Genomic DNA, 24858 nt, shown 5'->3' on the forward strand with positions numbered 1-24858 from the left:
AACTGTATAAAATGTAATGTATTTCTCTGTGAGTTTATGCTTGTACCGTTTCAAGCAAATGGCTTGTACTTGCATTCTTTTTGACCAAATCACAGCAAAACTCTGTGGCTTTGCCTTAAACCTGGGGAGCTTGTTTCTCTATTCTGGCTCATCTGGTTTACTGGATGCTCACTAGGCAAGGACCTCTTAACCACAATCCTAGCTGAAATCACTACAAAAGTACATACTAAAACAGGGGTCCCCAAACTTTTTGAGCAGAGGCCCGGTCCACAATCCTTCAGACTGTTGAGGGGCCGAATTATCATTTGATAAAAAATACAAACAAATTTCTATGTATACTGCACATGTCTTATTTGTAGTGCAACAGCAACAACAACGAAAGAACAATACAAATACAATATTTAAAAATGAAAACAATTTTAACCAACATAAACTTATTAGGATTTCAATGGAAAGTGTGGGCCTGCTACTAGCCAATGAGATAGTCAAGTTAATTAGGATTGTTGTTGTTGTTGTTGCTGTGTGCCTTCAAGTCATGTCAGACTTTGGCCGAGCCTAAGTCTAAAATTAATTATTTATTTACTGCATTTATTTACTACATTTATATCCCACCCTTCTCACCCTGAAGGGGACTCAGAGCAGCTGTATGTACATACAATATATTATATTATTAGCATAACACAATATTAGCATTGTATATTACTATATTGAACTATACCACTATACTATTATATAATATCTAATATATAACATATAATTAATATTATTATATGGTATTACTATTAGTATTATATTGTATAACATAAGATTATTATCAATATTATATGTATATACAATATATTATATTATTACAACTGATATAAAAATATATTATAAAACTGAGGGCGGGGGCCAGGTAAATGACCTTGGAGGGCCGCATCCGGCCCCCGGGCCTTAGTTTGGGGACCCCTGTACTAAAACATATTTTTACACATACAACATAAGCTTTAAAACTTTGGGAGACTGCAGTTAGAAATAGAATCAGTTTGAAGAGACCAGACCAACCCCCTGCTATGCAAGAACACACAATGAAAGCTGGATGAGAGTGTATGCTTGTTTCTGCTAGATTATTTATGGTAAAACTTGTACTGCACTTATAAATCTTGTGAATTGAAAGACAGATGTTTCATCATGCTGTTTTGTAGTTTCTTATTAGGATGCTGCGTAATAAGGCATTATATAAGCAATTATATTATGTTCATGCAGGTCCAGCAACTTAGGAAGGCCTTTGTTCTTTGTTCTTCCTGGATGCTACTACCTAATAATAATAATAATAATAATAATAATAATAATAATGAAACCATTGATTATATCCTCAGCTGCTGTAAGAAAATTGCACAGACTGACTACAAACAGTGGCCCAAATGATTCATTGGAACTTATGCCTCAAGTACCACCTCCCAGCAGTAAAGAACTGGTGGGAGCACAAACCTGCAAAGGTAATGGAAAATGAACACGCAGATACTGTGAGACTTTCGAATCCAGACTGACAAAGTTCTGGAACACAACACACCAGACATCACAGTTGTGGAAAAGAAAAAGGGTTGGATTATTGATGTCGCCATACCAGGTGACGGATTGATGAAAAACAACAGGAAAAACTCAGCCGCTATCAGGACCTCAAGATTGAACTTCAAAGACTCTGGCAGAAACCAGTACAGGTGGTCCCGGTGGTCTTCCTCCCAAATGTCATAGTTCTTCCAGGAAGAAATCCAGGTGACTATATGCTTTGTGTACTATGATGCAATGTGTTCTCTAATTCTGGTATGTAAGATGTTGAGAATGAGATTTTTAAGTGCAAGTGCTACAGAAACATCCTGTGTATTACGTGCATGACCCACAGGATCATAGAGTTGGAAGAGATCCCAAGAGAGCCACCCAATCCAGCCCCTGCCATAGAGGAACACACAATCAAAGCACTCCAACAGATGGTCATCCAAAAACCTCGAGAGAAGGAGATTCCACAACTAATAGACAGCTCTTAAAAGATCTTCGTAATGCTTAGTTTGAATTTTTCTCTTGCAATTTGCATCCATTGCTCCATGCCACAGATTTCAGAGCAGCAGAAAACAAGCTTGCCCCTCTTCAATGTTTTTTTTTTCTATTTTCCGAGGACACAGTCCAGTCTTTCATCTCAATATTTTCAGTCTGGACAGGATGATGTGTCCAGTCAATTGACTTACCTCTGGTCATTATTAGTCTTAGTCAGGATACAAAAGGTTTTTTTAACAACTGTCTTCTTGGTTTAGCCAACCTCAATTGTGTGTTAATGTTATCTACAGCAAAAAACAAAGATGCATATGTGCTTACAGGAAAAAAAAAATATTTATTGGATTTTAACATGCCTCTGTACATTTTGGGATTACAGTTTGTAAACCAATAAGTACGTTTTGGCACAAAAATATGATATCCCATTCCTCAAAAACCATATGAAACTCTTTCTTCAGTTTCTTTGGATCTGGTGATTTATTTTGTTTATAATTTCTGCTTATTTGGGGTTTGGGTGAAGTACCACACAGTGAAATGAAAGCATAGAGGTTTGGAAATGCCCCTGGAGCCCAGTAAGATGGGGCAGGGAGTTTACTGATAGTTGGCCAAACACCTCCTGATAGTTGGTGTTTGGATTATAGCTTTTCTAAACAAAAAGCAGTCATAGGAGTTCAAGGCTGGCCCTAGGTAATTTTCAAGTGAGCAGTATTTTTGGCACGCACACCCCAAGCCAATAACTGAAAAATAAAAGGTAGAAGGTAGAGGCGAATAGAAAATATAATAATATATATATATATATATATATATATATATATATATATATATCTATCTATCTATCTATCTATCTATCTATCTATCTATCTCACATATGGTCCCTGCATATGTGTTTGTATGTGTGTATCTTATATATACATAGACATATACACAATGTGGAGAATATGTGGCAAGGTAGATAGATAGGCTTAATAATAATAATAATAATAATAATAATAATAATAACAACAACAATAAAAAATCACATCAAAGGATTCCCCCAGGCAGGAAGCAGCCAAGCTTTGAAGCTATTCAATGCTAATCAAGGTGGACAATTGAAGCATTCACACCTGCCTCCAACAGACAAGCGTTCTTTCTCCCACACTGGGAAGAATTCTTCTAGAACATGGCCATACAGCCTGAAAACTCACAGCAACCCATTCCCCTGTGTTTTGTGTGTTGCTCTTTATTTACTGTCCTGATGAAGATCCCCAACTGGGATGCTTTTCCTCCTCGGATGTTAAATCCCAGCTAGAAAAGAGAAACCATGAATGAGGGGTGTGAAAGAAGTGTGATTATTCAACACAGAATTAGTTATCGAACATAATATTTTCCCTGAAACCATTTAATGCACTACAGGAAGAGATATAAAGGACACAAACCTAACATTAGAAACAGAAATACCCCCCAAATGGTTGCAAAATACTAGATTCTTTGGGCAACTAGGTCTGTGCAAATAAAATGAAAAGATTTCCAAGCCTTAAGTAAAGCTCATTTCTTATTAAAAGAGACATCTTCCAGCCCCAGAAATGATAAGCTTTCTAGCTCTCAAATAATGGATAGACGTGGGCCTTTAGTATATGCTGGGATTGGATTCCACAACCCCCATGGATACCTAAATCTGTGGATGCCCAATTCCTGTTCTATACAATGGCTGAGTAAAATGGCTCCTCTTATATGAAATGGCAAAATTAAATATCTCACCTGAGCCCCAGGAGGCTTTTTCAGCACAATCGTCCTAGGCAGGAACTGGGTGAGCTCATTGTTGTAATCAGAATGGTAAATTCTCTAAAAAGAAACACACACACAGAGAAATGGCATAAGGTGAATTCCATTATAGGGGACATTAAACCATTTCTTGGATTCAGTAAACACTGCCTCCTCTACTTCGGCCCCATAAAATGGAGAAAAAAGCACAGGAGGGATTGCTGAAACGTTTTTATTGATCTTATCTTAATTGTTTTTAATACTAATGATGTTTAATACTGTTTTAATATTTGTATCTTTGTATATCTTAAATTGGGGGCCCTGGTGGCACAGAGTGTTAAAGTGCTGAGCTGCTGAACTTGCGGACCAAAAGGTCCCAAGTTCAAATCCCGGGAGCGGAATGAGTGCCCGCTGTTAGCCCCAGCTCCTGCCAACCTAGCAGTTTGAAAGCATGCAAATGTGAGTAGATCAATAGGTACTGCTCCGGCAGGAAGGTAACGGTGCTCTATGCAGTCATGCCGGCCACATGACCTTGGAGGTGTCTATGGACAACACTGGCTCTTCGGCTTAGAAATGGAGATGAGCACCAACCCCCAGAGTCGGTCATGACTGGACTTAACGTCAGGGGAAACCTTTACCTTTACTATATCTTAAATTGTGTTGTAATGCTTTTGGTGTTAGCCACTTTGAGTCTCCTTATAGAGGGAAAAAGCGAGATATAAATAAACATAAACATAATAATGATGATGACGATGAATGCATTCAAGACACAATGGAAGACCAATCCAGTCAATTTTATACTCTGAAATTTGAATTTACATTTTATGAGTGTCCTGCCTGAATCTTTGTAGTATGCATTTTCATATACGTATTTTAATGGAACTGTGTACTGTATTATCTGGGTGTTTTATATGTGTTGTACCCCACCTCCAGCGACGAGGAGAGTTAGACTACTACTACTAATAAGGTATAGGATGTAGGGTCTCCTTCCTCTAAACTTTATGACCAAGGGAACATCTACACTGTAGAATTAACGCAATTTGACACCATGTTAAGTGTAATGGCTCATGAGTGATGTAATTTTACAAGGTCTTAAACCTTCTCTGCCATATAGTGCTGGGGCCCAACCAAACTGCACCTCCCGGGATTCCATAGTATTAAGCCATGGTAGTTAAACTGCAAGAGGTGTTAAACTGCATTAATTCAACAGTGTGGATGCATCCCAAGTGTCTGTCCTGTTCGGATCCAAAAATGCCGATCCTAAAATGCTTAAGCAGCTGAGACCACCGGGCTGTCTGCATAACCAGAGAAGGACCTGTGGCCACTTGCCTCATGGGGAGGGATCCAGGCAGGAGGGCTTTCATAGGGAGGCAGGAACACAACTGGATAGTCGTCGTACGGGATCCGGCCTCCACCACCCATGTCCATTTTGGAGGCAGTGGAAGAGAAATCTGGAGAAACAAAATAGGTGATTTCACACTATCCGAAACGAAATACACATATAGTACCTCCAAGCCAAATGCACACAAAGAGAAAGAAAACTGATCTCCCATCCACCAAGCTTTCTCTTAGCAGGTGTTAGGACGTGGGCCGGGCTGTGGCGCAGGCTGGTTAGCAGCCAGCTGCAACAAATCACTCTGACCAAGAGGTCATGAGTTCGAGGCCAGCCCGTGCCTGCGTCTGTCTCTGTCTCTGTTCTATGTTATGGCAATGAATGTTTGCCTTATACGTGCAATGTGATCCACCCTGAGTCCCCTTCGAGGTGAGAAGGGTGGAATATAAATACTGTAAATAAATAAATAATAAATAAATAAATTGTGGGAGTTGGAGTCCAAAACACCTGGAGGGCCCAAGTTTGCCCATGCCTCAGCTACACGGTAGTTAATGCAGTTTGATGCCACTTTAACTGCCATGGCTCAATGCGATGGGATCCTGGGAGCTGTAGTTTTGTAAGGTCTTTATACTTCCCCCTGATAGTGCTGGAGACTCACCAAAACTACAACTCCCAGAATTCCTTAGCAAAGAGCCATGGCAATTAAAGTGTTATCAAACCGCATTAATTCTACCGTGTAGATGCGCCTTAGATCTCCCGGATCCAACCAAAGCGAGAAAATCTATTCCTCCTTCTATTGGTCTGACGTTGCGTCAGGTAGAGACACAAAGCGTCTGGATTGGTTGAGAGGAGGAGAAAGAGGCGGGGAATAGGAGAAGTGGGCGGGGAGAAGGAAATGCTGTCTTTAATAGGTGTGGCACAGTAAAGGGATGAAGATGCGCTTCCCTGTCTCCAATCGGCGTGCCTCCATGGCGACGGAGGGCGTCATGACGTCATGACGTCTTTTTCCTTCCCTTCGTCTTGCGTCACTCTCTTGGTTCCGCCCCCTCTCTTCCGCGAATGCCCGGATGGGCGCGTTGCGTTTAAATAGTGGGCGTTTTCACAGTGCAAGACGCCGGGAGGAGGAGAAGGAGAGGAGGCTGCGCGCCATTGATGGACGAATAATGTTTTTCCCCATCCTGCCGTTGTGAATTTTTATTTTTCACTCTTCTGGGAGGTGAGGTCCGAACATTTAATTTTGAATAAAGGCTGTTTTTTTTTTTTGCGGCGGGGGAGGGGCCAATGAAGGCAATGGTAGACATAGTAATTAATACATGAAGCTATTGTATTATTATAATATTATTATGTATTATTATATGGGACGATTATATTATTATTATTATTATTTATGTACTGTTTTGTGAGTTTTCCGGGCTGTCTGGCCATGTTCCAGAAGCATTCTCTCCTGACGTTTCGCCCACATCTGTGGCAAACATCCTCAGAGGTTGTGAGGTCTGTTGGAAACTAGCTTGATTAGCATTGAATGGCTTTGCAGCTTCAAAGCTTGGACACTTCCTGCCTTTATACTTTATTGGGAGGTGTTAGCTGGCCCTAATTTCATTTTTTTAAAAATCCTTCTGTCCATTTAGAGCAGGTGTTTTGTACTTCTACTATTCCTAATTGCCGGTAGTCCAAAACACCTTAAAGGCCCTAAATCAGACAAAAGAAGTGCTGACAAAAGCAATAACAATAAAAGTTATTCTCTATTGCCTTTCTAGGGATGGAATGGAATCTTTAAAATATAATTTCACTTTTTTTTGGAAAGTGTGCTCTTTATTTGGGAGGAGGGAAGTGCTCACAATAATAATAATAATGTTACTTCTTTTATAATGCGTTTATATGAAAGATTTGAGAATAATGTTAATTCCTCACCTGATTTTTTTTAATCCTGTCCATTAGGCTTGGGCTGGAAAATATTAATAATGATAATATAATATTAGGTAGATAGTATATACTATTTTGTACTGTGTTGTCTTTTTCTGGATGTGGAGGTCAGCCACATTTACTTTCATTTTTAAAATACTTTAGTCTTCATTAGGTAATAGTATGATTATGGTTGTAAAAAATAGAAAAGGCAAAGGTGCTTGTGTGAACAGTTCTTTTGACATTTTTTGTCATGCAGATGTTGAGACAGAAAAGGTTTATTAAGAAAAAAAAAACTATATGTGAGTTTAGAGCCATAGCTTTTCAGTAGCAACCTGCTTTTTGTTTAATTATGTCTGCTGTGTATAAATAGAACAATTAGAGGAAATGCTTTTAAAGTTAACATTTTAGCAGTCACACAAATTGTAGTCCTGATGCTAGTATACCTTGGACTAAGGAAGTTCTTTTGGTTGTGTGAATGACTAAAATCTGCCTGTATTGTATTCGGCACCCATACCACACAGCTATTTTTCTAGGAGACTAACATTCTGCCACTTTCGGATCTCTTGCTCAGGAAGCTAGCCAGATAAAATGTCGAAGGACGAGGACAAAGGGATCCCTGTGAAGGTGGCCCTGAGGTGTCGCCCACTTGTTCCTAAAGAGATTGCGGAGGGATGCCACGTGTGCTTGTCTTTTGTCCCTGGAGAACAGCAGGTGAGGAGAGTTTTTGGGCCTCAGTTCTGAGCCCGAAAGCGGTAGGCACTTTTAAAAAGTTCAAATCCCTCAACTCTTTTAAGTTGGATCATGAAGGGTATGGGTGACGAATTTGGTCCAGATCTATCAAGACTTTCTGTTACAAACCAACCAACCAACATACACATTTGAATATATGTGCATATAGTGTTACTTTGAGTTGAGTTAGGGATTTGTTGGCTAAATATAATCTCCCTTTTTGCTTCCTCACAGGTAATCCTAGGGAAGGACAAATCTTTCACATATGATTATGTTTTTGACCCTTCTACTGAGCAAGAGGAAGTTTTTAACACTTGCATCGTTCCCCTCATAAAGGGAATTTTTAAAGGTGAGAACAATACTGACAAAATAATGGAGGGGTATTTTCATGAAGAGGATTGTGTCCTGAAACCAAAGTGACAGCTCTAGTTTAACAGTTTAGATACCTGAACATTTGAATTTTTTAAAGAGTTTCTTACTTTTGATCACTGACTAGAGATAAGAGCAAAAGAAGCCTTCTGTTCAAATGGAGAAGAAAGTTGGTTTCTTTCCTACATGGTGTAGCTTCTGATTATAAAATCCTAAATAACCTTAGCAGTACGAAGGAATGAGGCTTGAACAATATGCAGGTTGCCCAACTGAAAATATGTGGATCCGGGGAAAGATCAGGTATTCCCAGTGTGCTTCTCTTTGATCATGTGAGGCAGCCGTCCTCATATATAATGACAAACTTTCTTTTTTCGTCTCAATTATCAAGGATACAATGCCACTGTTTTGGCCTATGGACAGACGGGGTCTGGGAAAACATATTCCATGGGAGGAGCCTACATAGCCAACCAAGAGAACGATCCCATCGTTGGAGTCATCCCCCGAGTGATAAAATTTCTCTTCCAAAAAATACAAGAGAAAACGGACTGGCACTTTTCCTTGAAAGTCTCTTATTTAGAGGTAGAAACCATTTATGTTTTGCATAAACTAATAGCTTAAGAAAGGCTGGATGGGCATCCATCGAGGTTCTTTGTGCTTTTTCTGTAGATTATTAACAAAGTTTGCCTCATCAATTGATCTGGGTAGCAATTCTAAATTGGTTGTGGACTTAAAAGTGTTTTTAACATATTTTTCTCATATATTGCTGAGGTGAGGAAAAGCTCAATTTCCCTCTCAGACTTTCAGCAACAATCCTTTTTCCAGGTGTGGTAGAAGAGGAACACTAGCATCCACAGTCATTGGAGGTGCTCTATCCATCGATCCTGCACTTGTTAGCTTGAAAATAAATTCCTTTGTTTGGTAGTGTTTGCTTACAAGAAAGCAGGCTTGAAGTTGCCACTGTTGTTTTATGTTGATTACTTTTTAGCCTGCTACTTTGTACTTTTCAGATCTACAATGAAGACATCTTGGATCTCTTGTCGCCAGCCAAAGATAAGACATCTCAAATCAGCATTCGCGAAGATCCCAAGGAAGGCATAAAGGTAGACTTGATCTGCCATTGTTTGCTGGGTTTTTTTTCAGAGAATAGTATGTGAAATATCACATAAATATAGCTGGTAGTGTCAAAATGGATTTCAATTTGGTCTTCAGTAGATGCAGGCAAGCTGACTTCTCTAAGTGTGGTAGACATATGCAAGCACTATTCTCTAATAAAGATGAGAAAATAAAATAGACATCTGTTGTTTTATAAACATTGCTCCTTTATATCTTCTAAAGCCTCTAAAGTTGAGGAAATAAATACAGTAAATTGAGCATTGAGGCAATTTTCTGGTCTACCAAAAATTGGAAAGCAATATAATTATAGCTAATTTATGTTCCTTCTCATTCAGAATTCATCTGAACAACATTTCATCTGAAGTCTTTCAGTCTCAATTCTATATCTTGTAATAAGATCGCCAATTATAGGCTCCTTTGCCTGATAGTGACTGGTTTTACAGATACCATAAACAAAGGGATCTTCAAAGGCAGAATAATTGCTTCTTCCTCATCTTGTGTTTTGATCCAGATCGTGGGACTGACAGCACATGAGGTGACTAATGCCCAAGAGACAGTCTCCTGCCTGGAGCAAGGAAATAACTCCCGAACGGTTGCTGCCACAGCTATAAACACCCAGTCGTCACGCTCTCATGCCATCTTCACCATATGCATTGAGCAGAAAAGCAAGAGTGACATGTAAGCAAAAGCATCCAGAACCTTGCTCATTTGTAATATTGCCTGTTACAAGTAAATGTGGACTTGTGCTGTGTGTATGCAATTACACAAAGCACCTTTCGATCAAAATTCTTGGGGGGTAGAGGAATACTTGGAGAAGATATCTGAACTCGATGTTTGGTTAGAAAAGCAACAAATGCAGAACCTTGAAAATTAATGTTCTGTTGTCAGTAGCTCTCTTTGCACCATTGCAGTGCTACCCACTGAGAAACTATTATGAATGCTATCCATTGTCATACATTTCCCATACACTGTCTTTTGACTGGACCACTTTATTTCTGGCTTAGGAACACCAGCTTTCACTGCAAACTGCATCTGGTAGACCTGGCAGGTTCTGAAAGGCAGAAGAAGACCAAAGCAGAAGGGGATCGACTCCGGGAAGGTAAGTAGGATAGGTTTCTGACAATGACAATGTCTTCATGTTTCAAAAACCTTTTATTCCTATTTTTCATCTCTTTGTCAATCAAAACACAAAGTTTAGGATCGCTTAAAGTAAGGACTGATGATTTTGCAGACATAGAAGTATTTTAATAGTTTTTCTGATTTGCTGCTTCCATGTTTTACTCTGTCTTCCTTTCTTATGAAAAAGCATTCACTTGAGATCTCTCTATCCTGTTTTTTTCTGTATAGGTATCAATATTAATAAAGGGCTTCTCTGCCTGGGGAATGTCATCAGTGCTCTTGGGGATGGAACCAAGAAGGGCAGTTTTGTCCCTTATAGGGATTCCAAGCTAACCCGTCTGTTGCAAGGTAAGGCTGGAACACGAGACTTTCTAGGAATTACCTTGAGGCTCTGAAAACCTGTTCTTTCCGTTGCCAAAGGGATGTTAGTGGGCGCTTTGGAGAAACATTTAAAATAGGTTGGATGGCCCCTGGCCATGGATACTGTAGCTTTGAATTTCTGCATTGACTGGAGGTTAAGTGAGATGGACCTTTGTTTTCCCTTCCAACTTTCTGATTCTATAAACAATAGTAAAATAAAACTTTTAAAAAGCAAAACATAGACTCAGGGCCCTTCCACATAGCCATATAATTTAGAATATCAAGGCAGAAAATCCCACAACATCTGCTTTGAACTAGGATATCTGAGTCCACCCTGCCATATATTCCAGTTCAAAGCAGATAATGTGGGATTTTATTCAGTTTTATTCAGCCCCTGTTGCTTTCTTACTCTCCAGATTCCTTGGGAGGCAATAGCCACACTTTGATGATTGCCTGCGTGAGTCCAGCTGATTCTAATCTGGTGGAGACGTTGAATACCCTTCGCTATGCTGACAGGGCCAGAAAAATAAAGAACAAGCCAATAGTGAATATTGACCCACAGGCTGAAGAGATCAACCGGTTAAGAACGCAGGTATTTTCCAGAATTAGGGAGGGGAGAGTTGCTGCGGAAATAGGGTCTCATTGTCTCCCTTGTATTTTTTTTTGTAATTGCTGCCACAGAATCATAAACTATGTTATTAGGTAAAAATGTCAAGACAAACAGTTAAACATAATCATATTCTTCCTTCTAGGTTCAAGAGTTGCAGGTTTTATTGCTACAGGCCCACGGAGGGACACTCCCAGTTTCTATTGGGTAAGGAATGTCTATCCATAACTGTAACTTTGCCCAGGAAGCAGTTGGCCCATGAAATTAAAGGCTGGTTCGTGGGGAAGTTTGCTATCTTTTCCTCCTGTAAACTTAATTGCAATGCATCCTGCACTGCTTTGTTTAGTTTTTGGTTAGAAAAAAGTGGTTTTCTGGTAGAAGGCCCTTACTAACACATCTTTCCTTCTTACTGTCAATAGGGAGCCCTCAGAAAGCTTGCAGTCTCTGATGGAGAGGAACCACTCCCTTACAGAGGAGAATGCAAAACCCAGCCGCAGCCTGAGCGAAGCAGCAAGTCAGATTGCTCAGGTGTTGGAGAGTTGCATTGCGGTAAGGCCCAAGATACACTCAAAGTGATTTGTCTCATACTATTGTGCATGGCTGTAATAATATCATTGTTCGTAATTCATTTTCTATTTTTGGTAGGCGGAGCAGCAGAATGAAAAGATCAACGCCAAACTTGAGGAGCTGCAGCAGCACCCAATGTAAGTCTGTGCCCTATACATGCTTAGGTGTTTGAATCTGTAGAGCAGTTGCTGTGGGACTCACCCCATGGAGACCAGGGCTGACAAATTCTTCATAGCCAGCAAAGCAATCTGTGAGGGACAGTGGGAATTGCAGTCCAGCTAGAGTTCCACATGTTGTCCACCTTTGATCCAGAACAGGGATGAGGACATACATATGGGCCAGCCAGGACAGGATGAGAGTGTTCAGTTGATCATTTACATGCCATAAATTAGATACAGATGTTCCAATCCTCACTTTGTGAAATTGAATTTCAGGACAAAACTCAACCTGCAGAAGTTACTTGAGACTCTGGAGGACCAAGAACTAAAACAGCTGGTGGAATTATTTTGTCAGCTGCAGGAACTGATTACTCGCTTGACGGTAAGAGCCCTCAGGCAGGATATTTTACAGACTTAACAAAATACAGCATATTTGAAGATTACAAAACTATGCAAGCCTTAAAGATTGCAAAACTTTTCTTCTGGAGAAGTTCAAAATGGGCAAATTACCATGTTTTGTTTGGAACTGGATCTTTCCAGTGTTGGAAATATGCACCTTATATATTCCCAAGAGCTGGTTCAAAACAGAGGCCCCTGTAAGCTGTTTATAGGACCTTTGTATCATACCTGGCTAAATCTTGCTTTCTTCCACAGAATGAAAATGCTAATGGTGATGCTGACATGGATACATCTGACCAGGATTCTTGTTATAATAGTGCTGTAAGTCAGCTGCTGGATGTCGTAGACTTTGAGTTCATGTCCTAGTATATGTGTGTGTATATATATTCATGCTTAAGTTTAAAAAATGTATATCCCAAAATGGCACTCCCCTCCAACTGGGTCAATTTTTTTATGGGCCAATGTGATACCTCTGTCCACTTCTAGCCTTCACGGACTTAGCTTTTGCCTGTCCTCTTCCAGGTTTCAGAAGCTGATCTGGAAGCCCAACGATCCTCTGATGAGTATGCGACCCAGCATGCCCTTCACCAGGCTCAGATGTCAAAAGAGCTGCTGGAGCACAATAAAGCCCTGACTCTGAAGAAGGCCTTGGCGAGGAAGATCTCTCAGAATGACAGCCAGCTGGAGCCCATACAGAGGCAATACCAGGTAAGAGCTGCCATCACAAAGAGCATTTGTCATAAGTATACATAGCTGGAGAGGCCATTTTCTGTGTCTTACCAGCAGGAGCAACTCTTTATCATGAAAATGAAGGGGACATCCTTCTCCATTGTGATTCCTAGTTTGTTGATCTCTCTCTAGAAGCCCATTTGGTGACAATACAAACATTGTTTGGGGACTGTGATTCATGGCTGAAGTCAACTGTGTAGTTCTGAGTATAGTGCGGGCATGTGTGCGTGTATATATATATATATATATATTCACACACACACTTTGTAATACTTGCATTAGTATGGATTTTTTTCAAGATTTATTTATGTTTTAAAATCATTTTATCAAGAGCAACATTAAGAATTTGGAAGAAGTAGTTTCCAAACTGCAGAAGGAGAAAGAAGAGCTGATCATGGCACTTCACGTGTCCAAAAAGGATGCCAACCAAGCAAAGTAAGAGGCACACATTCTGTGGAGGGTGGTGGGGGGTGGATTGTTAGGAAGGGAAATAAAGGCTTGGCTGGGAACACCTCTGAGGCTTCTCACAAAGGTATGCTGCCCTTTCAGGCTGAGCGAGCAGCGTCGAAGGCGACTTCAGGACCTGGAAAGAGAAATGACAGATCTGAAGAAGAAACTGAAAGACCAGTCAAAGCTCCTGAAGATGAAAGAATCCAGTGAGCAGACAGTGCGCAAACTAAACCAAGAGATCCGGGTACGTAATGATCCAGAGTATCAATGTGAAAAATATCAAGGGGTGTGTGAAGAGCTTTATAAAATGGATTGATTTTTTTTATTCTTCCAGTGGAGGAGGAGAGTCTGGTATGGGAGCCAGTGTAGATCATTAGCTACATCCTGCACAAGACCTCAACAAGTTGAGTTAGCTGACAGGGAAAGCTCTACCTCCAGTGCCCTCTTTGTCTTTCTCTTCTGTTCATTAGGCTGATACTTCTCAGGGACATGACTCTTTTTATTCAAAGTTTCCAGACTGCATGGCAAGCTTCTTGAGCCTTCCATTTTGCTGTTCTTCTGTGAGCATGGAGAGAGACGATGTCTCCAGAGAAATAGCTAGATAGTTAGGCCCTAACTTTCCCATATAGAAATGTAGTTCATTCAATTAAGTTTTAAAGCTTGGCTTTGTTCCTGTAATTGATAAAGCTCATTCGTCTCCTGCTAGTTCAAGCAGCTTCTGATCTGCTAAAGCTGCTGCTGCTGCTGCTTTACTATTTTACACTTATATAGCTGACTTGTTCAGAAAGGGGAGCAAAAGCAGAAGGGGAAGATGAGGCTTAGCTGGTTCATTCAAAATACTTTTTAATGAAGCCTTCATGTTCATTTAAAAAAAGAGAGGCCTAAAATGATATTTTAGGAGCCCCCTGTGGTGCAGTGTGTTAAATGCTGAGCTGCTGAATTTGCAGACTGAAAGGTCGCAGGTTCGAATCCGGGGAGCGGAGTGAGCACCCGCTGTTACCTCCAGCTTCTGTCAACCTAGCAGTTCGAAAACATGGAAATTTGATCAATAGGTACCGCTCCAGTGGGAAGGTAACGGCGCTCCATGAAGTCATGCCAGTGGCGACATGACCTTGGAGGTGTCTATGGACAACTCCGGCTCTTCGGCTCAGAAATGGAGATGAGCACCAACCCCCAGAGTCAGACATGACTGGACTTAACATCAGGGGAAACCTCTACCGTTACCTTTAAAATGATATATCTTACGTTGATATATACCCTAGTTTGTATCTCGGTGAACACCACATTACAAACAATTCCATGTTCATTTTAAGAACTTTTGGGTGTAAAATGAGGCCAGGTGGAGGATTGGGCAGCTCTGGGTGCAGACCTTTGTGGGATGTTTTCTTTCCTCTGCATTAGAACACAAGGTATGTGTCCCTACCTTACCATAGGCCTTGGTTGTACCTGATTTCTTTCTTATCCAGAACGATCTTGCGAATGAAATTGAGGTCCTTGTTAGTATTGAAAAAGATCAGCGCCACCTCAACGACCTTCTAGAAGACCGTAAAAAATTGGCCAAGGAAATCACATCACTTAAAAAAAAGCAGGAGGCAGGGGAGAACCTTTCCGCAAAAAAAAAGGTGAGGATTAGTTGCTGGTTTACACAATAATGAACCATGAGGAGAATGAGGCTCTTTATTTTTCCAGGGCTGGACTTCCCATGCTTTGTGAAGGATGTCCTATGATGGGAGATTCTTCCTCTTTCCTGAAGCCAGTGCTTACTGGAATCGGTGTCGCTTTTTCAGCTGGCAGAGAGGGAGCCATCCAGGAATGGGTTAACTCCTGTCACAGGCCAAGGAGACATCCAGTTATTTAAACCTTGGAAGATTTTTCTGCACTGGCCTCATAGAAAATCTACTTCTTCTCAAACAGGAAAAGTTAAGGATACCTATAGTCAGGGCATGAGGCTTAAGCCAAACACTTCTTGCCATCAGATACCAGCACCAGCATCCATTTTATCCTCTTCCAATACACATTCGCTTTCATCTCACTCTCACATTAGATTTCTCAGAGGGGCTGTCCTCTTGGGACTTTCACAAAATGTTCAAAGCCCTGTGTAAGCCCACTTTTGAACTGCTTAGATCTATTGAACTTCATAATCATTTCAGCCAAAAGGGTTTCAGTGCTCGGTCCCATGTTGGTTGCCATATCTCATTGTGAATTTGATTTTGCATTTCATTTTATTCATCCCATAGTGTTTCCTTCATTTTATTTTCACACAGCACATTCCTTGGGGAAATAATGGCATATGTTGAGTGTCAAAACAATGGTACAAGCAGATGTAAGAAGAATGCTAAAACTACGTTAGGCATATGTATATTAACATTATAAGGGTATATTAGAATTTTTAAAAATAAGAGGTTTTTTATATCTAAAGTCTTGTCTTTGCTAGAGACTAATTTCAATAGTCTCCTTTGTTTAAGACAGATATGCAGCTGCGGTGGGACAGGGGCCGCTTGGACCCCATCCATCCCAGTGAGTTGAACCAAAACTGGAAGTTTTCATTTTCATTCACTTTTTTGTCAATGGCATGGCGATCGAAAGAGCAAAATTACAATTTTCCTGTTTGGAGAGATCCAGTTCACTATGGTCTATTTCATGATTTGAGGGCCAAGAATGACCTCTTTTTAAAATGAGGGTGCCTCAAAGGGCCATAAAAAGGGGGTTGACGTGTTGCGTGTGACATTCATCCAACATTTCCCCTACTACTGGATTTAAGAGGTTACTATTAACCTGGTATCTTTTCTCACCCCTTTCCTCCCAGAGGCGCACCTTCTCGCGCAGTGATGCAGATATGAACTATTCCCTCGCCAACCAAATTCGGAGCCTGGAAACAGAGATGGAGCTCAGGTACAGGGTTGCTTTAATTTCCAGATGTGCAGATACACAGGCTGGGATACCATAAGACAAGCATGGGCAAACTTCAGTTCTACGGGTGTTTTGGATTTCAATTTCCACATTTTCTAACAGCCAATAGGCTGTTAGGAATTGAGGGTGTTGAAGTCCAAAACATCTGGAGGATCGGAGTTTGCCAATGCCTGGTTTAAACCATGCAGCAGGCATCTTAGATGGGCTGGGGGAATTCAAGTTTTTAGCTTTGCCTGGTTGGGGCAGAGGTCCTTATCATTTTCTTCCGTAGTAAATCCGAACTCCCCAAAGAAAAGGATTGGGCTATAGCCCATTAAATAAGTTGGGTGTTAGCTGTATTGATGACCTGCATTCCTAGCACTTACATTCTTCACTTCCTCCAAAGGAGTGCCCAAATTGCTGATCTCCAACAGAAACTGCTGGATGCCGACGCAGGAGACCGCACCAAGCATCGCTGGTGCTTCCACACCCTCCCAGAAGCCAATTGTGCGATCAAGCACCTGATTGGCGAGGTAAGATTAACTGGCAACAGAGAGGAATAATAATAATAATAATAATAATAATAATAATACCTTTATTTTTATACCCGCCACCACAAAGAGACTCAAAGTGGCTTACATATGGTGCAAAATACCCACAAAACACTAAAGACAATACAAACAATCAATTAAAGCAAAAACAATTAAAATAAGAGCATGATAAATATAACAATCAAAATAAAACACAATTAGATACAATAGCAGAATATAAAACAGCAGCAAAAGCTCAATCAAAACAATACTCAACAAACCAATTGCCAGTAGTACAATGGGCCTGACCAGGCGATAAAAAGGGCTGGACATGGGACATCTTGCAAATAGCATGTGATAGGGCTGGGTATTGGATGAAATGCAGGGAGTCAAATAATATTAGGGAACCTCGAGACAGTATAACTAAGGACTAGGCGTTCTCAAATGCAAGCTGACACATCCAAGGAAGGATGGGGTGAAGATGAGGAATGTGTGATGATCTGAACTTGGATGGAGGTTATTGCATTTATATAACAGTGAAAATGGTAAACATATTGCATGTATAAGAGAGATACTGTGTTAAGCTTTCTGTTGTGAGGGAGGATAGAATAGGCATATTCAGAACATTTATGGAAACCCTTTGGGAGATCTTGACAAAGTTATATTCCCCAGCCCAATACCTTTCATTGGAAACCTTATGTGGATGCAAATTATTCAGAGGAAGTTATTTTAATATATCACCTTTCCCCTATTTCCAAAGCTTACCTCCTCCAAAGTAGAGTATAGCAAACTGGAGAACCGCCTCAAGCAGAGCAAAACCTCATGCGCCAACCTGCACAAAATGCTGACAGAGAAACAGAAAGTAGCCACCGAAATGGAAGCAGAGTACAAAAGCCAGCTAGTCAAGATGGAGCAGGAGCACCAAGAGAAGGTATGGGCTGCTATCATAAATGGAGGTAATTTTAAAAACTGTTTAGCTTTTCCCATCATTGATATTATTATTATTACTATTCTTACAATACTTTATTTATATTCCCCTCTATTTCCCCAAGGAGACTCAGAGCGGATTACAGAATACATATAAACAAACATTCAATGCTGTTATACAATTAACAACAAAGACAGACAGTACATACAGAGGCAAGGCGTCCCTCTTTTTTCATCTCCAGCATCTGGAGGTTGTGCTTGACTCTGCCATGGGGAGGTGCTGTTGTTCCATTTTTCCATGCCAAGAATCTTGTTGTTCATTAATGCCTTCCTGATCAAATTGCTGGCATGTCTTCAGGGCGCCTTTTTACCTCCCCACCAAAGTGGTACCTATTTATCTACTTACATTGCTGTTTTTGAACTGCTAGGTAAGCAGAAGCCGGGGCTGACGGCGGGAGCTCATCCCGACTTGTGGCTTGAACTGCTGACCTTTCGGTTGGCAAGATTTTCTGTAGCTGGCGATTTAATCCGCTGTACTAACCATGACCCCAAAAGCAAGCAGAACATCTGACAGTCCCTTCATTTTTATCCAGCCTTTCACAACCCCGGAGGGGACTCAAGGCGGTTTACAGATCTGATAAAAATTCAATTCCGCACAAGTAAACAAAATGTAAACAATCTATATATACAGTAGAGTCTCACTTATCCAACATAAACAGGCCGGCAGAACGTTGGATAAGCGAATATGTTGGATAATAAGGAGAGATTAAGAAAAAGCGCATTAAACATCAAAATAGGTTATGATTTTAAAAATTAAGCACCAAAACATCATGTCATACAACAAATTTGACAGAAAAAGTAGTTCAATACGCAGTAATGTTATGTTGTAATTACTGTATTTACAAAATTAGCACCAAAATATCACGTTATATTGAAAACATTGACTACAAAAATGTGTTGGATAATCCAGAACATTGGATAAGCAAAAGTTGGATAAGTGAGACTCTACTGTATAAGCAATTAAAACACATATAAATCAATTAACAGGTTAAAACCATATAAAATGCCGAGTCATGATCTCATGGCCAAATTGTTTTCCAAAATCCATAGTCCATTATTCAAGCTGTTAGAATCTCATTCCGTAGTTTCCTGTTCACCAAACCATTGCATAAAAAGCCAGGTCTTAAGTTTTTTTCTACAAATCAGGAAGGATGGGGCTTTCCTGATGTCACTGGGGAGGGAGTTTCACAACCGAGGGTCTCTCTGGGTCTCTCGTCCCAACCAGTCGCACTTACAAAGAGGTTGGGACAGAGAGCAGGGTCTCCCCAACTGATCTTAAAGCTGTTGTAGGCTCATAGAGGGAGATGTGTTTAGACAGATAATGGGTATATGGCATGGTTCAGTAGTTCTCAAGGCCTCTGACAGTGAATCTCCTTTTCATAGCTTCTTTCTCCATCTTCCCTTTGTTGATGTTGCTAAAAAGAACCCAGCCAACTATGCAGAGGATGAAGAGAAATGCAATGTTGTGGGCGAAAGGTCTGCAGTGTTGCCGACAAATAGAACTTCCCTCTATATCCAAAGTTTTCCAATTCTGCCTGTTTTCTCTTTTGCCCCACCTGCCTGCCCATTCTCCAGGTGCTGTACCTGCTCAGCCAGACCAACCATAAAGAAGAAACAGAGAAACGGCTCCTCAAACAGCTCCAATTCCAGGTAAAAGCAGCTCAGTGTGGCACCTCTTGCTCTCCTTGAGATGGAGCCATGGAAGTGGCCCCATTTGCTATTTAGACCCAAGGAGGGCATATGCCGAGGAAAGGAGGTTCATTGTGCCAATTGAATTGATTGTGTAGCATTTTAACTTTTTTGTTATGATGGAAATTGCATAGACCTGAATGGTAAAGAACACCAGAATTACATGGAACACTGTGCATTTTACTAGTTTTTAAGGGTATCCAAAACAAACAAAAAATGCCCTCTGGAAGAAGCGGAGAGAGGGAACCTGAATTAGCAGAATAAAAAGATAGGTTATTCCTAGTTCTACAGAATCTGAAGCTGTCATAATGTTCTCCTCATAAGAAGAACTGTGAAAAGGAAGCTAAGATCAGGAATTCATCATGATCCAAAAGTGACATTACTTTTAGAAACCATTTTGGGAGAGTAAATATATGAATGCCTTGTCTGAAAAGTTTTACCCATAATTCTAAAAAAAGATGCTCCTTAATATTTTGTTCTCATTTTCCAAGGAAATAAATTGCAGGGGGAAATATTATGAAAAATCAATTATTCCACATGTGTTGTCAAAGGCTTTTATGGCCGGGATCACAGAGTTGTATGTTTTCCGGGCTGTCTGGCCATGTTCCAGAAGTATTCTCTCCTGACATTCGCCCATATCTATGGCAGGCATCCTCAGAGGTTGTGAGATACCTCACAACCTCTGAGGATGCCTACCATAGATATGGGTGAAACATCAGGAGAAAATACTTCTGGAACATGGCCAGGCAGCCCAGAAAACATACAACAACCTCAATTATTCCACATTTTCACGGCTTTTCTTCCAAAACAGTCCCCCTACAAATCAAATCGACCCAGTGCCTTTAGTGGTCTAGAACCTAGCAATCTTGGAAACCAATAAAATCAAAGGAATATTGGTGCTTGAACAAAAGACCCTGCAATTTTAGGAACCCACCCAGTTTAATCTTTCAAAGTGATGTGTAATCTGCCCTTGTTGGGCATTTTCTTCTGAAAAAAACTCCTTAATAATGTTAGACCACTCTTCTGTGTATAGAATCAAGAACTGTCAAGGATGAGAGAAGTCTTTGAGAAGAACCAAGCGCTCTCTGAAGAGCTTGATGTTGCCAAACAGGTATGGTCAGAGGGTGGTGCTCTTGCGGTCAATAGAAATGGCCTTGGTCCTTCCTGGCCGCCGAGGCTCATTCCTGCGTCTGCCTTCCCAACAGAAACTGCTGCTGCTTCAAGTGGCCAGTGGGCAGAAGAAGATCCGGAGTATGCATCCCGCTCTGGCAGATGAACCGGACTCCCCCTTCAACTTCATCCTACCCAAGGTGTGTATTCATTGTGGGCTGGAGCACATAGTAGGCCCTTCCCTCTTGTTCACTTAGGGTGTCTTACTTTTAACTCATTCATATATATATGAATGTTATATATGTATGTGTGTATCTGCTATTGTGTTCAGTAGAGTCTTGCTTATCCAACATAAACAGGCCGGCAGAACATTGGATAAGCGAAAATGTTGAATAATATGAGGGATTAAGAAAAGCCTATTACATGTCAAATTACGTTATGATTTTACAAATTAAGCACCAAAACATCATGTTTGACAACAAATCGACAGAAAAAAAACAGTTCAGTACATGGTAACATTATGTAGTAATAACTGTATTTACGAATTTAGCACCAAAAACATCGCAGTGTATTGAAAACATGGACTACAAATAAAGACAGAATTGCATAAAATGAACTTACAGTAACAACATTGTCAGAAGTTAAATCCATAAAAAGTTCAGTCCTTGCTGCTTAGAAAAACAGCTGTGGATCCAGATGGGAGGCAGACTGCGTTGGATAATTCAGAACGTTGGATAAGTGAGAGACTACTGTACCTTCAAGGCGTTTCTGATTTATAGCAGGAAGAACTGACACAGGGTTTTCTTGGCCAGACTGTTCAGAGGAGTTTTCCTCTGAGACTGAGAGAGTGTGACTTCTTGCCCAGTCACCTGCTGTGTTTTCACGGTTGAGTGCGAATTCAAACTCTGTTCTTAGAATCCTAGTCCAGCACCCAAACCACTAAACCACACTGGCTTTTGTGTGTGTTACTGGGCCCCAATATCATAGAGTAGGGAGAGACCACATGGACCATCCAGTCCAACCTCCTTCTGCCATGCAGAAAAAGCATAATCAAAGCACTCTCGACTGATGGCCACCTAACGACTGTTTAAAAGCCTCCTTTACACTCCCAAGGCAGAGAGTTCCACTGCTGAATAGCTTTTACGGTCAGGAAGTTCTTCCTAATGTTCCGGTGGAATCTCTTTTTCTGTAATTTGAGCCCATTGTTCTGCATCCTAGTCTCCAGAGCAGCAGAAAACAAGGCCTTCTCCCTCTTCCTTATGACAGTTTTTCAAAATATTTAAACATGGCTATCATGTTCCTTCTCAACCTTCCCTTCTGCAAGCTAAACATACCTTCAAGCTGATCCTCATAGGGCATGCAAAGGACAGGATATTGTAGCAATAATTACGCTACTAAAGGTTGATGGAACTTGCAGTACTACATCAGGAAGACTACACATCCCCATCCCTATTTTAAAATGTCATCCCTGATCACAAATTACATAACTTATTTAGGAAAGCTTTGCACTGTTCAGCAAGGTTCAGCTTGATTCTTACTATGAACATTTTCAGCTAGGTTCTCCGTTCACGTCTCTCTCCCAAAACATTCCAATTTCCTGGACCAAGCCAATAGTCTTGGAATACATTCATCCTGCCCAGTTTCGTGGACTTTTAAAATGTTTTGTAGTTTGCATGAAGATACATTTTTTCATGTATTTTGTTTGGATCAGCCCAAGCCCCACAAGGGAACTCCCGCAAGGTCTACATTTGCGATGCCAGAGGAAGACTCAACATCCGATTCGGAGGATTTGGGAGGAGACACTGAAGATGATGAGTGGGTCCCAGCCAAACTTGCCAAGAAGACTGCTTTGGGGGTATGACTCTGATGCAGGAAGAAAGTGGTTGTTTTGTAAGCTTTTCCCTACCCCTGGAATTAGGTCAGAAGCCATTCCCAGATTCCCCTCCCCCCCTTTGCTAGTTGGAAATTCTAGGAGTTGCAGTTGGAAAAAAAGAATCCTCAAAAATAGAATCAAGGCAGTTTTGCGGACATGGCTGTGCCTTGAATGCTACTCACCCGCCCTTGTCGAAACCATTTCTGCTAGTTAGTCCTCTCCCCTTTTTTTGTTGTAAAACTCCAAATTAGATGGCACAGTAGCAAAACTGATGCAGAGACTGAAGAAGGGACTTGAGTTCATTTCAAGATCTTGCTTTCCCTGTGGAAGTGGAGTACTCCCTGTGGAGTAAGGAAATTCTGTGGTTCGGTTTGCCTAAAACTCAGATTAGCCTTTGCCTTTCCTACAGAATGCAGCCCCCTTTAGATACCAGCATCATTGCTTTTATTTCATTTCATATTTTATTCCATCCGTTGGGTTTCAGTGTCTTACCACATTCTGTGCCAGTTAGTTGGATCTACATCATTCTGTGGCACAATCCATCCTTTTTTCCGGTTGATATGGGAAACGTAGATAGAAGTTCACTGTGTATTTATGTACACTGTGGTCCAGAAGGGCAAAGGCTGCTTTTTCCCATCCAGTGGCATCTGGATGGTACCCAGAGACCATTTCATGACCAATCTGTTGATTGTTCCGACCAGGGAAGGAGAGGATCTGTGTTCTGTTGTGCAACTGGAGGAAAGGCCTGGCAAAGGGGTACAAAATACTTCCTTGCGCAGCATCCGGGGGGGAAATACTCAACCGCTTAGGGACTTCTGACTTTATTCTGGGGAGGTGCACTGGTCTTGGGGCCAACACGCCTCCTTTGCTCTCCTCTCTTAGTGCCGCTGCAAAGGCGGTTGCAGAAACAAGAAGTGTGGCTGCCGGAAGCAAAAAGTGACCTGTTCTGAGAACTGTCGCTGCAAGGCCGAGGAGTGCTGGAACCGAGGCAACTTTATCTTGGTGTGTGGCGATGCTATTGCGGCCTACCTCTTTGGGGGGGAGGATTCACCTGTCCTGCCTGTAGGAATATTTGGGATCTATAGCAAAGGTAACGGTGCTCCATGCAGTCATGCCAGCTACATGACCTTGGAAGTGTCTACGGACAACGCCGGCTCTTCGGCTTAGAAATGGAGATGAGCACCAACCCCCAGAGTCAGACATGACTGGACTTAACGTCAGGGGAAACCTTTACCTTTACCTATAGCAGACTTAAACTTTCCCACTGGGGACCTCTTTTGGCCTGAGAAATTTTTACGTGACCCCAGGTATATACTATATTTCCCAGAAAATATGAGTGAGTCTTATTTTTGCTCCAAAAGATGCACCAGGTCTTATTTTCAGGAACTATCAACACTGCACAACAAATTCATGTAAATATCTAAAATAGCCACCAGGTGGCATTCAGAAAATACTTCAGGATCCCAGCATTGAGCTAAAGGGGGCCCATTTGGGGTCGGGATCCAGAGTTTTAAGAAGCAGTGGACTAAAGTGCAGTGTAGCTAGTGCTCTGTATGATTTTATAGAAGGAAACAGTTGAGAAAATAATATGGGATGCTCTTGTAAGTAGAGCAAAGGGGAGTAAAAAATTACTTCTGTTGTTGCAGGTGTACATCTTGTATAAAAAAGAGTACACAGACACAAGAGAGTTTGCTAACTTTGTTAGGAGAGTCTCTAATGCTCTCATGTTTGCAAGAGAGAGGCTTCATGAGTCTCCCTTCTTAAACAAATGGGTCTTAAAACACACTAAAGGCTTTTGGGAAAAGGAGGGAAGTGACTATAGAGACCTTTTCATTGAGAGCAGGCCTGCACCACAGGATTCCCTCTGTCCTGAATTGTTCTCTAGACAAGTGTTGATGCTTCTTCACTTCTAAAAAGACGCTCTACCTGGAAGCTCTGCAGCTCCAAATCACGATGATTGGGATGAGATTTCATTTTCCAAGGAAATAAATTGCAGGGGGAAATATTATGAAAAATCAATTATTCCACATGTGTTGTCAAAGGCTTTTATGGCCGGGATCACAGAGTTGTATGTTTTCCGGGCTGTCTGGCCATGTTCCAGAAGTATTCTCTCCTGACATTCGCCCATATCTATGGCAGGCATCCTCAGAGGTTGTGAGATACCTCACAACCTC

The 24858-nt window shown here is 41.1% G+C and overlaps 3 protein-coding genes and 1 long non-coding RNA gene across 5 annotated transcripts in view; 2 read left to right on the forward strand and 2 right to left on the reverse strand.

The window, feature by feature from the left end:
* The window catches only part of LOC134294738 (Fanconi anemia group A protein-like), a 35475-nt gene extending 32987 nt beyond the window's left edge, over nt 1-2488 (forward strand). Inside the window, exon 10 of the transcript XR_010001445.1 lies at nt 1359-2488. The gene's annotated coding sequence lies outside the window, so the exon portion shown is untranslated. The remainder of the gene's footprint in view (nt 1-1358) is intronic.
* The window catches only part of LOC134294761 (uncharacterized), a 428900-nt gene that overhangs the window by 269652 nt on the left and 134390 nt on the right, over nt 1-24858 (reverse strand). The window lies entirely within an intron of this gene.
* Nucleotides 2891-5919, reverse strand: LOC134294742 (PDZ domain-containing protein 11-like). 2 transcript variants are annotated; one of them, XM_062966387.1, is made up of 4 exons: nt 5835-5919; nt 5098-5219; nt 3766-3849; nt 2891-3312 (listed from the first exon to the last, which is right to left on the reverse strand). In XM_062966387.1, the coding sequence occupies exons 2-4, from the start codon at nt 5194-5196 to the stop codon at nt 3181-3183; spliced, it is 315 nt and encodes a 104-aa protein (XP_062822457.1). In that variant the 5' UTR covers nt 5197-5219; nt 5835-5919; the 3' UTR covers nt 2891-3180. The 2 variants fall into 2 exon arrangements, with proteins under 2 accessions (XP_062822457.1, XP_062822456.1); XM_062966386.1 differs by having other exon boundaries at nt 5760-5902.
* LOC134294740 (chromosome-associated kinesin KIF4-like) lies at nt 6206-24803 on the forward strand. Its single transcript, XM_062966380.1, has 26 exons — nt 6206-6317; nt 7578-7717; nt 7970-8084; nt 8493-8683; nt 9112-9204; nt 9729-9895; nt 10222-10316; nt 10565-10684; nt 11113-11288; nt 11449-11510; nt 11723-11852; nt 11949-12007; nt 12305-12410; nt 12683-12748; nt 12950-13135; nt 13488-13591; nt 13706-13850; nt 15073-15228; nt 16413-16498; nt 16902-17028; nt 17786-17956; nt 19588-19662; nt 20735-20812; nt 20907-21011; nt 22523-22666; nt 23567-24803. Exons 2-26 carry the CDS (start codon nt 7595-7597, stop codon nt 23849-23851), a joined length of 3165 nt encoding a protein of 1054 aa, XP_062822450.1. The 5' UTR covers nt 6206-6317; nt 7578-7594; the 3' UTR covers nt 23852-24803.

Source organism: Anolis carolinensis, unplaced genomic scaffold, assembly GCF_035594765.1.
Source record: "Anolis carolinensis isolate JA03-04 unplaced genomic scaffold, rAnoCar3.1.pri scaffold_19, whole genome shotgun sequence".
Taxonomy (NCBI): Eukaryota; Metazoa; Chordata; class Lepidosauria; order Squamata; family Dactyloidae; genus Anolis; species Anolis carolinensis.

Bases quoted from the DNA above. Each gene is read 5' to 3' on its own strand.
- LOC134294740 (XM_062966380.1), top strand. From the start codon at position 7,595: ATGTCGAAGGACGAGGACAAAGGGATCCCTGTGAAGGTGGCCCTGAGG. The intron at 12,008-12,304 runs GTAAGTCTGTGC...ATTGAATTTCAG, and splicing joins GAGCTGCAGCAGCACCCAAT to GACAAAACTCAACCTGCAGA. The intron at 13,136-13,487 runs GTAAGAGCTGCC...CATTTTATCAAG, and splicing joins CCATACAGAGGCAATACCAG to AGCAACATTAAGAATTTGGA.
- LOC134294742 (XM_062966387.1), bottom strand. From the start codon at position 5,196: ATGGACATGGGTGGTGGAGGCCGGATCCCGTACGACGACTATCCAGTT. The intron at 3,850-5,097 runs GCAAGTGGCCAC...GTTTCTTTTTAG, and splicing joins CCTGGATCCCTCCCCATGAG to AGAATTTACCATTCTGATTA. The intron at 3,313-3,765 runs GTGAGATATTTA...TCTCTTTTCTAG, and splicing joins AAAAGCCTCCTGGGGCTCAG to CTGGGATTTAACATCCGAGG.